We start from the raw sequence: 12,712 nt of genomic DNA on the forward strand, positions 1-12,712 counted from the left end.
GAAATATATTAGTGGCTTTATCTGTAAGGTCAGGGATAGGCTGAAAGCAGGGAAGGGGTTGTCTACGTTGCTTGGGTTGACTTATCTAAAGTATTATTTTTGAAGAAATCTGCCTTCAGCCTGCCTGGCCCTGTGTTAGGTGCTGTTCCTGTCCTATCTTATTTAATCATCACAACAACCCTATGAAACAGGCAGGAACATTGCATATTATAAATCTAAGGGAGCCCTGTGGTGCAATGGTGAAGTGCTCAGCTGCTAACCGAGAGGTGGGAGGTTCCAACCCACCAGCTGCTCTGCAGGAAAAAGACCTAGCAATCTGTTCCGATACAGATTACAGGCTTGGAAACCTTATGGGGCAGTTTTACTCTGTCATATAGGGTCTCTATGAGTCAGAATTGACTAGACGTCACACAACAACAACTACATTATAAATCTGGAACTGGCACCTCATTGTGGCTAAGTAACGGGCCGTCACTGAGCCGGTGAACGATGAGGCAGGGACTCCACTCCAACAGCCTCTCCTATCGTTTCCTACACAGTATCAGACATTTCCAGACTCTTGAAATCCAGGAAAAGGGGGAAAAAATCCACTTGAAAGCAGAAGAGAAAATTTGGAGGTGGTAGAAGTAGAGACCCAATATTCTTAGCCATCTAATATATAAACACATTCACTAGAACTTGTTGACTCTGAAGTGTTCACCCTTGGTGTACTACATACAAAAGCATAGTCTATTTAGGTACTAATGGCAGACTGTCTGAGTATACACATGAAACTTTTTAGCATGTGATATAAAGTGAGCCAAGTACAAGATTTTAGGAATCTGAAATCTCTTTATTTTCTCAGTTTATGAGACAAAACCATGGGTATTAATGCTTAGAGTTCTTCAGAATAAACTACCTTTTATTCAGTTCTCCAGATAAACACAGCAGTTATTTTTAGAAAGATATATATATACACATACACACATATATATATATATAAAGATTCACAGTAAAACATCCCCAAATCCTCACCAAGGAGGAGGGACCCATTACATATTATATTTTGTTAGGTGGATATTTATTTAGTCAGTCTCATTTTTTACACCGTTACTACCAACTCTTTCTACTTCTGTTAATTCATTTTAACATTTTGGATGAAAATGAGAGGTTAAGCCAGATGGAAACAAGCTTCCCTGTAGTCTCAAAGGTTGTTTCTGATTTGGTGTTTAACAATAATAAAAATATTTAAGTATTTTCAAAGATAGACCGATGACTTTTCCTCACCGCAATAGGTGAAAGATACCTAAGCCAGCAAGAAGATACAAGTGCTTCCAAGATCTTATAGCTGAGATACAGGAAGTGCTAGCCTGTGTTACTGGACCAAATGCCTGAGTATGTTCTCAATGAACAACTTTAGAAAGTTTCTGTCCAAGCTCTTCCTTCATGCATTTGGTTCATTTATTCAGCAAATATTTATTTAAAAGTCACGATACGTCAGGTTCTGAGGGAGTAGGGAAACAAATAAGAGGTGTCCTTACTAAGGAATTCCAGGACTAAAAGGGACAGCTACATACACAAATGGTGAAAGTACAGGGGGAGGGCCATAGCAGAAATATAATGAATAGTAGTGAGGGGCATTGGTGGTTACCTGGGATCGATTCCTGCCAGTGTACCCCAGGCACAGCCACCACCCATCAGTGGAGGTTCGAATTTTGCTATGATGCTGAACAGGTTTCAGCAGAGCTTCCAGGCTAAGACAGACTAGGAAGAAAGGCCTGGCAATTTACTTCTGCAAATCACTCAGTGAAAACCCTATAGGTTACAATGGTCCGATGCACAGCTGATAATGGTGATGGCCCAGGACCAAGCAGCATAGGGTCTCTGTGAGTCCGGGGCTGACTTGACAGCTAATGACAACAGCAAGAGCACAGGAGAAGGGGTTCTTGAGGGAATCAGGGTTTCATCGACGAGTTGATAATTGAGCTGGTTTTGAAGTTTGAGTGAAAATGGGGTTGCTTATTTTGTATTTTAATCATATGCTATACAAACTGCTTACATTTTCTGCCTTGGAATCTTGGATCTAAAAGGTATTTGCAGACTTTTCAAATATTTGGTAGTATTATTCCCTTGTGTATTTATAAGCAAACCAGTCCCTGGAGGGGAAAAAAAAATCTTGGTTTGTTCTCTGTCCTGTTTTCTAAATATTTATAAGCAAAACAACTTTCAGAAAGAATTCACAGTAGGCATGCTCCAGCCTGGCAAAGAGCTTGTAATCTAACTGGGAGATAAGGCAAGGACAGCAGGTGGAAATGCCTTAGGAAACACCCAGCTTGGATGTCCTGGCTGTGTTGAGGCAGGAGACACAACCTGTTCTGAGCATGGAGAAAGGGCTCACAGAGAACGGGCTATTTGCGTTTTCTTCTTGAGGTTGTATAGAATTGGAGAGAAAGATATGAGCCAAGGCAGTGTCTTAATTACCTAGTGCTGCTGTAGCAGGATACCGTTTAAGTGAGTGGTTTCAAAGAACTGAAATTTATTTTCTCACAGTATAGGAGGCTAGAAGTCTGAATTCAGGACACGGACTCTAGGGAGAGGGTCTCTCTCTGTTGGCTCTGGGGCAAGATCTTTGTCTCTTTCAGCTTCTCAAGCGCCAGCGTTCCTCAGTTCCTTGGCCATCTTCATGTGGCATTCATCTACCCTCAATGTGTGCTCATTTGTCTCTGTGTCTAGTTTTCTCTTTATATCACTCAGAAGTGATTCTGTTTAGGACACACCATACACCAATATGGCCTCACTAACATAGAAAAGAAAACCCTATTCCCAAATGGAATTACATCCACAGGTATAGGGGTTAGAATTCCAAGACATATTTTGGGGGGACACAATTCAATCCATAACAGACAGCAAGGCAAAAAATATTAGTTGTGTTCAGGGAAGCAGTGAAAAAGCAAGCTAGAAAGGTTGGTTGGGACCAGGTTCCGAGGATCTCCAAACCTTCTATGTTCCACTTACTCTCAGGATCCAAGAATCATAGTGATTTGATATCGGGTAGATTTGGAAGAGGTGTCCCTGGGCGGTGCAAATGGTTAATGTACTTGGCTGCTAACTGAAAGGCTGTAGGCTCGCGTACAGCCGGAGGTGCCTCTGAAGAAAGACTTTGGGATCTACTTCCGAAAAATCAGCCACTGAAAATCCTATGGAGCATAGTTCTACACCCCCCCCGACACACACACACGGGGTTCCCATGAGTTGGAGTGGACTTGATGGCAACTGGTAGATTTGAGAGAGAAAAGCTTAAAGACTCTCCACACCTCTCTCTCTAAAAAAAGCATGGTGGAGAAAACAGAAAAACAACTGCAGTTATATACGGGCACTGGATGGCTACTGGGCTCACAGATGGGGTGGGAATAGATGGAACTAGAAGCATGACATAGTGAAAAGAGGAACATATTTTTGAGTTGGTCAGCCTTAGGTTCAAATCTTAGATTCAAAATTTACTGACTGTGCAAACTCGGCCAAAGTATTCTGTGACACAAGGCGACAGTCTATCACTGTACAGGGGTATCACAAAGGCTACAGAGGATGGGATGACAGACATCCGTAGACTCCAGATGGCCCTCACAGCCACCAATGTTAGTTCCTTTCCCCAGGTGATGCCTAAAGTCCCAGCTGAACTTGAGAATTTTTTTCTTTTGTCTAAAAATAATTCACTTCATTGAAGTCAAAATACATGATTAATACTAATTATCTAGTCAAGTAATAAAATTCACTAAAAAAAAAAAATCACAGCCAAAATGTGTTCTCCTAGTGCAGAAGCGTATCTCAGGGAATTGACTCAAATATTTTTGGAAGCTGCATTAACATTTTAGTCTTCTGAATTGCCACCCAGGGTCCAAAACTGTGTGTTTAGGAAAAGGTGCTGTCCTGCCAGATCTCACATGAGATGCCTCCAATTCTTCTTCCTGATCGCACAACAGCTCTGTGTGAGTGCAGAGCTCTGAGCTAGGGTTTAATGCTGTACGGTGTAGCTGGGTGCTGAAATGGCTACCCGGTGATGCTGGAAAGTACGAATGCACATTTGAGGACATCTACCGTGATTTCCACTAGAAATATTCTAAGTTGGGGTGCCTTCCCTTGGGTGGCTTTTAGACTTTATGATTTGTCACTAGCCACTCTACTGAATTCTTTCTTCTAATTGTTTTTCAGGTGATCCTCTTAGTATCCTACTTGACACTAACATTACCCGCAAATGATGTGTGTTGTTCTTTCCAACTGCTCTATCTCTTGTGTCTCCTGACTTAGAGAGAAATTTTGTCAGCGTGAGAGTGGTAGTGGGCATCTATGGACAGCAATGGAAAGGCCTCTAGGGTTTTGTCATTTAATATGATATTAGCATTTAATTTGAATTCCATGGCACCCCTGCCACATTTTTCTTGTCATCTGGCTCCCATTATCCACACACTTTAGGAAAAAGGTCTCTTTTCCATTAAAATCTGAGCTCATTAGGGAGAGGGTCCTTTCTTATTTATCACATCAGCATCAAGCCTGAACATAACACAGAAGTAGATATTTATGGGAAATACAAATATCTTCATTTAGCAGGTCTTAAAAAAAAAAAAAATTTTTTTTTTTTTTAGTAAGAATAACCCAATGACAGGAATATCCACTATGAAATTAGGATACCTTTTTGGAATTTCAAAGAACATCCACTGTTCAGTTGTTTTCTTAAAAAATTATCAATTTACAATTAATATCTTGAATACTTATCTTTTTCTGTGATTCTTCTGTAAGAAAGCAAGAAGGGGACACAATTTTAACCTACATTCTACTTGTAATTAAAAGGGAAAGCCCAAATATTTTTTAAATTGTAGGTTCAAATGTGAATTCTTTAAGTCCTTTCCTAATTTGCATATTTTCCAGCAAACATGCAAATAAATAAATCCAGGAGTTAATAAATGAACGAATTGGCTACACTGTAACTACCCAAGAGGACACAAAAGAAAGGCGGCATTTATATTGGTTGTATTTGGATGCTAGGTCTGGGTAATTTTAAACAATATCTTCTCTAATGTATAATCTTTCATCGTACTTTCTACTCCAGAATTTTTATATACTACTGTTTGAGATAAATTTGTCTCTTAATGTCAATCTCATACATTTAATCATTTAAAAATGGTAGGATATGGGTGGGACTGAATAATGAGGAAAAGATCTTTCAAGAAAGGAGTAAAACAAAAAAATCAAAGAACAATTTGCAAATGTAATATGGTAGAAGTCATATTTATTGAAAAAAATTAATATCTTTGCTATAAAATTTGTAACAGGAGTATTTACTGAATGTTTATTTTGATGCATAAACTTGAATGTTCCATACCAAGTACAAGACAGTAGCACTAGCTTTTCCTTTATTTACATTTTATGAAAATTGTTATGCAGTCCATGTTAAAAGAACTTATGATGGAGAATTGTTACATTAGAAAAATAATATTCTTGATAAAGCATTCTCAAGGAGTCCAATCACATTTTCTGCCTCTTCAGTAAGGCAGAAGTCCCTGGAATGGCATATAACTTAATTTACAAAATACAATAACTGTTCAGACAGGTATTCAAGTTTCCTTTTGGTATGATTTTTTTTTCCCTAACTGTAAAATTACTTTTTTTTTTTTGTACTAAAACAGAAAGATAAACTTTCAGGAAAATGCCACTTAATGATTTCAGCTATACATTACATATACAACTCCGTAGCCTAGCAACAACCCTTGCTACACCATCATTCACTTTAAATATTTTGCTTGGTGAGCTATTTTCAAATGTAGCATCTTTGAAGGTTTTTGCCATCATTATGACTGTTTGGTTTTCATAGGAAACAGATCTGTCACAGTATGAAGCTTTGTTTAAGGAACTGGTACACGATTACATTTCCACTCACGAGACAACGCCACAGACGGAACTAGAGTCAAGCTTTAATGGCACCGCAAGGCTCCGCGCTGGACCGGCCCTCAGACTGCACAGCCCTGGCTGCTGTCTGACGGTTTCATTTCCAGAGGGTTTTTTTTTTTTTTTTTTTTGCTCTTCACAGTTAGGGAGTTTTAATTCCTTCAAAGGCACACAACTTCCACCTTTTTTCCAGCGTTGCTCCTACGCCTGTGAATTCCTGTTTAAACATGCGTGGCAGCCTCATCAGAAGCATTTCGATTTCATTTGCAGATATCTGTTGGAAAGAAAGAGAAATTGCTTTTGGAAAAGGAAGTCATCTTGCCCACAGAAGGGAGGCCAGGGGTGGGTAAGGATATGCTCTCCCCGTGAGACAAACAACATTTAGTTTTCTACTTGGCTGCCAACTAATGTCCTTATAGAAGGAGCATGAGTTAAGCGCTGGGAGTGTCTCACCTGCCCCCTGAGCAGCTGGTGGGGTGGGGCGTGAGATGAGGGTGGGAAAAGTATGTCGCCCATTGTAGGTAGGATGGCCAGCCTACCCTGGTGAGTTGAGGGCTCAGAGCAAATTCATCCCAGCTTCTGGAAAGCTACTGGTCCCCTCACTCTCAGCCATGAAGGGCAGCACTTTGATCTAACTCAGGAGGAGTTGAGGGATTTCTTGCTACCTAGCTTCTTTCTCCTGCAATAAAAGTCTTTACATCCAATCATAAAATCCATATTTATTTCTAATACAATTTTTTCCATTTCCCTGTTTTTCTTTATTGCATGAACTTTTACATCAGTAATTACTTAATTATAAATAAAGAACAGATCAACGACAATCGTGTTCTAACACAGCCTTTGCTCTTGTTTTCCTCCTAATCCACGTGTGTGCATGGGACTCATGGAGGAGGGTGGGGAGGATTCTGGGATTTGGGGTCTGACATGGCTGTTTAAATCCTGGATCTACTGTTGTTGAGAACTAAATGGCCCCTAGCAAGATAAGCAGTCTCTCTAAGCCTCAGCAAATGGGAATGACAACATTTAATAAGGATGTTGTGAAAATTACCGGCTTAGCAGATTTGGGCACACAGAAATACTCAATGAAGTGGAGCTATAATTATTTTTCGTGGTGTAACCACTGTGTACATTTCCTTTTACAGTCTACATTTTACATTCGACACTATTAAGATTCATTTTAAAAAGACACTAAATAGCCAGGAAGTCAAACCAAGTGTTCCTTTCATGTTTGCATGTAAAAGATTTCACGAGATATATTCAATATTCCCAGGTCTGTGAAGGACAAACTTTCATTGAGTAGGGGCAGTCCTGAAAGTTGAAAAAAAAAAAGTATTCTAAATTTTTTATGTGAATTATTTTGAAATCTAAATGCATTTTACCATAAGACAGTGTTAGAAGGATTACTAGATTCCCCGGTGAACCCGCAGAAGCCTATTTATCAGATGATTCAAAGTTCACCGTAAGGTCAAAAAGTTCATTTTCTTTCAAAGAGCATGTGGGAAGCCCTTGCAGCAGCTTCCTCATTTCATTCTTCATTCGCACAACAGTCCCAGGAGACACGCGGGGCAGATCGAACCTGATGGCGCTGCAGGAGGGTGCCTGTTTCACCAAAGGTGGAGGAGCGCAGGCGAGGAACTTGCCACCTGTGGGTTCTGAGAGCCCCCATGATTGTCCCTGCTGCGGGCAGAGAACCAGGGTGCAATGCTTGGTTTCTAAATACCAGACACCGGGGGCACTTTTTTAAATGAACAAAGATTCTTCAGCCTCTTCTCTGGAGATTCTGATTCAGCCTGTCTGGGGTACCCCAGGTAATTCTTATGATCCAGTGTATTTGGGTTAAGAAGGGGCATAAATCAGACTGGCTTGGATGCCTGGATTTTAATCTGGGCTAGGCTTCTTACTAGCTGTAGGGCCTTGGGTAGGTTACTTAGTATCTCTAATTCTCAGTTCCTTCATGTTTATAACAGAAATAATAACCTCTCACTGTAATAGTGGGGGGATTATATGTAAAATATAACACGGTACCTAGCACATAATGAGCTTTCTATATATATACAGACTCATTGCCATTGAGTTGACTCCGACTCATGGCGACCCCTTGTGTTACAGAGTAGAACTGCTCCATATGACTTCCTTGGCAGGTGCTCTGGGAAACTGTGTGGACCAGTTCTACTCTGTCCTGTAGGGTCGCTATGAGTCGGAATCGACACGAAGGCAGTGGGTTTGGTTAATCTTTACAGAAGCAGATTGCCAACGCTTTCTTTTGTGGCTTCACTTGGTAGGCTTGAACCGCCAACCTTTAGGTTAGTAGTCAAGCACAAACTGTGCCACCCAGAAACACAGACACACACACAGATGGTAATATGGATAGAAGATGACACTGTAGTATCAAATTTTTGTGCTAGGTGGGTCAAGCTCTGTGTTCATGAGCCAAAGGAGATAAGTACAGAGTGGTACTTGGTTAAGTCAAGTTTTAACTCTGACTTGGTCCGGGAGGCAGTTTTTCTTAAGCTTTATGAGGCCAAGCTGACCCCTTAACCAGCCTTTTTTCCTCTGGAGGAGGCTCTGATGTGTCCCTGGGCCAGAAGACAGCAAACTAATCTAGGCCGGGCTCCAATCCCCAGGCAAATCAAGGGACACCCTGGGTGAGCTGTCCTTCCCCAGACCAAGTGGAGGCCACAGAGAAGGAGACGGCTATCAGCCAGCCCACCATATCCTTGTGTCCTATATAACTGTCACTGCCCTGGGAAATGTAGGGGAAGAGGCCTGTGCTATTAGTTAGGAAGGGAGAAAAGGCAGTGAAATAAATATCCGAAGTTGAGATGACGTCTTTGTAGGAGACCAGCTGGGGTCAGTCAGGAACCACATCTAGGAGCCCACAGGGGACAGTAAACATTCTCATGGCTCACAGTTACTAAGAGACTTTCCCTGTCAGACTCTTTGGAAAACAATTCATTTAATTCTCGCAATAATTGCTTAAGATAGGGAATAGTTTATAAGGAGGGACCAGAAGCCCAGAGAGAGTAAGTCCCTGTGCAGGGTAACAGAGGCAGGCAGTGTGGAGCTGGGGTTCAGATCCAGGCAGTCTGGCCATGGCGCCATCGGGAAGGGGTGCCGACCTCCCTGGGTGGCAGAGGGTGGAGTGAGAAGCGGAAACCATCCTCCTAATCACAGCCTCTCTGCTCAGAGGTGGGTGCCACCAAAGGGGGGGAGGAGGAGGGGCATGGACGGGGGCAGAGCTTTTCTGTGGTGAATAATGTTTTTACAATGATACCAACATTAACGTCAAAAAACCCTGAAAACTCCCAATTCAATAACTCGTACAAGTTCATATGCTAATGCGTGAACAATTCTTCGCAACAACAACCAAATCATTGTGAATCTTGGACAGCATGCGTTGAGGAGTAGCAACATCTTGTCCATGGTGTCTTTTTGACCTGAGCCTGGAAGAAGAAGGCTTATAGGAGGAGAGAAGGTAGCTACCCCTTACTGAGTCCTCTCCTGGGCCCAGGCACTAAGCAAGCAAAGCCAATTAAACAAGCAAACAAACCTCTGGACTCAAAAGATTTGAATTCCAGTCATGGGACAGCCATTAACCAGCTTCACTGTCTTGTGTAAGTTACTTAACCTCTCTGGGCCTGTTTTCTCATTTCAGGGCAAGGGAATTGGAAGGAGACTTATTGAACATTATGAGGACTTGGGTTCCAGTACTGGCCCCATGGTGTATTAGCATGGTCTTTGGGCAAGTCATTTTAACTTTATCTGTGTGGCAAAGATCTCAAAATGAGAGAACGTGATAAGTCTATTGTGTCCTTTAAAACACTAAACAAATGACAGCCAGCACTTAGTCACACTTGCTGTGTGCTGGGGACCATTCTGAATGTAGAGTAACTCACCTACTCCTCATGACAACCAATAAAAACCCATTTTACAGATGGTGAAACTGAGGCACAGAGATGTTAAATTAGTCACCCAAAGTCACACAGGTAAAAAGTAGTAAAATTTAACATCCTTTGTTTGAATGGCCAATTGGTCATACCAGAGACTATGACAGCCAGAAATTGGTATGCAAATTAACATACCAGTTGGCTGCTGATTGGTAGTGATTCTAACGTAAAGATATAGACAGCATGAACAAGGATATGTCATAAGTACTGAATAGGCCACTTCAAAAGAAATCCTATCTAAAATATGCACTTAATAAGACTCTCAGCTAAATTCTGGAAAACTTCCTTAATGATATTTCTCTCTCATGCCAGAGAAAGGTCAAGGAGAAATTGCTTTCAGGTTATTTTGATGGCTTTTAAACCTTTGCCCACCCTGACAAAATAACCTTTATGACATCTTACACTTTGGGATTTTCAGCTTCAGATTGAAGAGAAAATTCAATCTGTCCCTCCTTTTCACCCTATGGTCAAGGAGTTTTTACTTTACAAATATCTTCATTTACTCTTAATTCTATTTCTTTTCTTCCTTATAAATCATTTGTCAGCTCTTGTAATTTTACCTTCAGAATATTCTTTACCAGTCATTTCTTGGTCTTGAGAACTGGAAGAGTCATGGAGTCATCATATAAGACAAAGCACCCAGGCCCTGCTGGCCCAGCTCAGAAAGAAATGTGTTCATTTATTCATCAGCATGCAGGGCCCCCTCCCATGAAACAATTCAGAATCACTTCCGGGGTCAGGGATTCTTCCCACGCTCCCATTCTGGGAAGGGCTGTAACTTGCCCAGCTGCTGAGTGGAGCCACTAGAATTTGGACCAGGGTTTCTGACACCAAAACCAGACCTACTTTCACAGCACTGAGTTCCGTGTCTCAGGGATATTATGAGAGAACCAAATACCTGTGGCTAAGGGAATTCTGCGTGGTATTACCATCCAGGGTAGAGGTAGGAGCTGTGTAACTATGGAATTTTTTTTCCGTACACCATGCATTTGGTGCTCTAGAAAGTGGTGGTGGTGGTGGGGTGTTGTCATAAACCCTCTTCCCTAGTTGGCCTCTGTTCTGGGAAATTAGCCTGTGTATTTTCCATTCTTGATGTTGTCTGTGGATGCCCCCAACCGTTTGGTTTAAACTTCTCAAAGGTCTAAAACTTACTCTTTTAGGAAGGATTGATTTGCTATAATAATAATTAAAAAAGGACAAAAATAGAGACAGATGGGAAGGAATAAATGGTTGGTGTCACCAGGGGTTTGTTAACATCACAGAGGAAATTTATGAGACCTGCTTGTTTTCTTTTCTGTTTTGCTAACTATGGTCCAAGCCCACTGCCCCGCCCCCACACCCTTGCCCAGCCTCTAATAAGCACAGGTACAAATTAACACAAGCGGATATAAATCAATTTTATTATGGGGATGTTTGGCTTGGTGTCCCATACCAGTCAGGCAGGGAAAGCCAGGTGAGGAGGTGCTGAGTTTGGCTTCGGCTATGTCAAGGCTGGAAGGTCAGGGAAGGCAAGTACAAAACTGGATTTCCTTTCACAAGGTAAGATGACTTCTAGTCTACTACACATATCTGACTCTTCTGTTCATTCTTGGTATCTCTGGGCAGAGCACAGTGCCAGCACACAGATGCCTTACAAGAAACATTGCAGAGAGGAATACAGGATGTAGGTGGGGAGTGAGGGAGAGAAAGGGGTAGACGGGAAGGGAGGCAGGGATGAAGGGAGGGAAGAAGAAAAAGAGAAGGAAAGAAGATAAAGAGATGTAAGGATTAGGAGGAGACAAGGAAGAAACTGGAAGGAGGAGGAATAGAGAGGAAGGGAGCGAAGGAAGGAGAAGAAAATGAGGAAGATAAAGGGAATGAAACAGAAAAAGAAAAGGAAGGAACTGGAAGGAAAACGAGGTGAAGGACTAGGAGAAAGAGAAGAAACAGGGCAATGTCAGGGAAAGCATCCCAGAAGGAGGCCACGAGAATAACCATGGACCTGTGGATACCTTATTGTTAATCAGAACTCTCTCATAGGCCTCACCTTTTTTCCAAATCCTATCTCACTAAATATCTGTAATGCCCAATTTAGCACTTTATCTGATTCTCAAGGGGTCTCAGGGATATTAATATTTATTATGCTATTGCCCCAGCTGGACTTGTACAGAGCAGATACAAGAATGCTCTGGCCAGTCTCTGCTTTTCCCTGGTGCCTGGGTCCCTGGAAACCGCATAAACTTCTACTGCTGTGGGCGAACAACTTCTTAAAAGTTCTCTATGTAGATAAATGGAGAGCATTGTTACCACCACTGTCATATGCTTTCCAGAGGTGCCATAATATCTAAAAACATATTCATTATAGCCTGTCTAAGCCACAGAAAACTCAATCCACTCATTCATTAACACATTCTGACAGATGGCTGTTAGAAGAATAGCAGAATATAATAGTATTAAAGACAATTCAGGTAGGCAATCTTACAAACACTACTCAGAATGTTTTACCCACCTTCACCCCCCAGCTATGGTCTGGGAAAGAGCTGGAGAATGGTGTGTAATTACGGCAGGGTTTGAACTGATGAGATGTTTTGAGTTTCTATTTATAGAGGCAGATTTTAGGTCAGAAATACAAATGGTGTGCCCTCTGCTGGGAAGTCCACACACGTCCCTGAGCACCCAAGCCCATCACCAAACTGTGGTCTCATGCCAAAATGGCAGGTCTCTCAACACTGGTTTTTAGAACCAAATCTCTTGCTCTACTGGCATTGGGCAGAGGCTGCACGTATGTAGACAGGGCGGCCAAAGAGACTTGGAAAACTGGGTTTTAGTCTCCTAAAGCATGCATAATTTGGAGGAAAAGCAAAGGA

The 12,712-nt window shown here is 41.7% G+C and overlaps 1 protein-coding gene across 12 annotated transcripts in view; it reads right to left on the minus strand.

Annotated features, from left to right (window-relative positions):
• Nucleotides 1-5,211: 5,211 nt before the first annotated feature.
• ENOX1 (ecto-NOX disulfide-thiol exchanger 1) overlaps nt 5,212-12,712 on the minus strand; it is a 744,157-nt gene continuing 736,656 nt past the window's right edge. For 10 of the 12 annotated variants that reach the window (XM_064270090.1, XM_064270092.1, XM_064270094.1 and 7 more), the window contains one exon: nt 5,218-6,193. In XM_064270090.1, the coding sequence (XP_064126160.1) occupies nt 6,062-6,193 (132 nt within the window). In that variant the 3' untranslated portion in view covers nt 5,218-6,061. Of the gene's footprint in view, nt 6,194-12,712 lie in introns of all 12 variants that reach the window. The other 2 variants (XM_064270093.1, XM_064270088.1) reach the window with 2 other exon arrangements.

The sequence above is a fragment of the Loxodonta africana genome, chromosome 17 (genome assembly GCF_030014295.1).
Source record: "Loxodonta africana isolate mLoxAfr1 chromosome 17, mLoxAfr1.hap2, whole genome shotgun sequence".
Classification (NCBI taxonomy): Eukaryota; Metazoa; Chordata; class Mammalia; order Proboscidea; family Elephantidae; genus Loxodonta; species Loxodonta africana.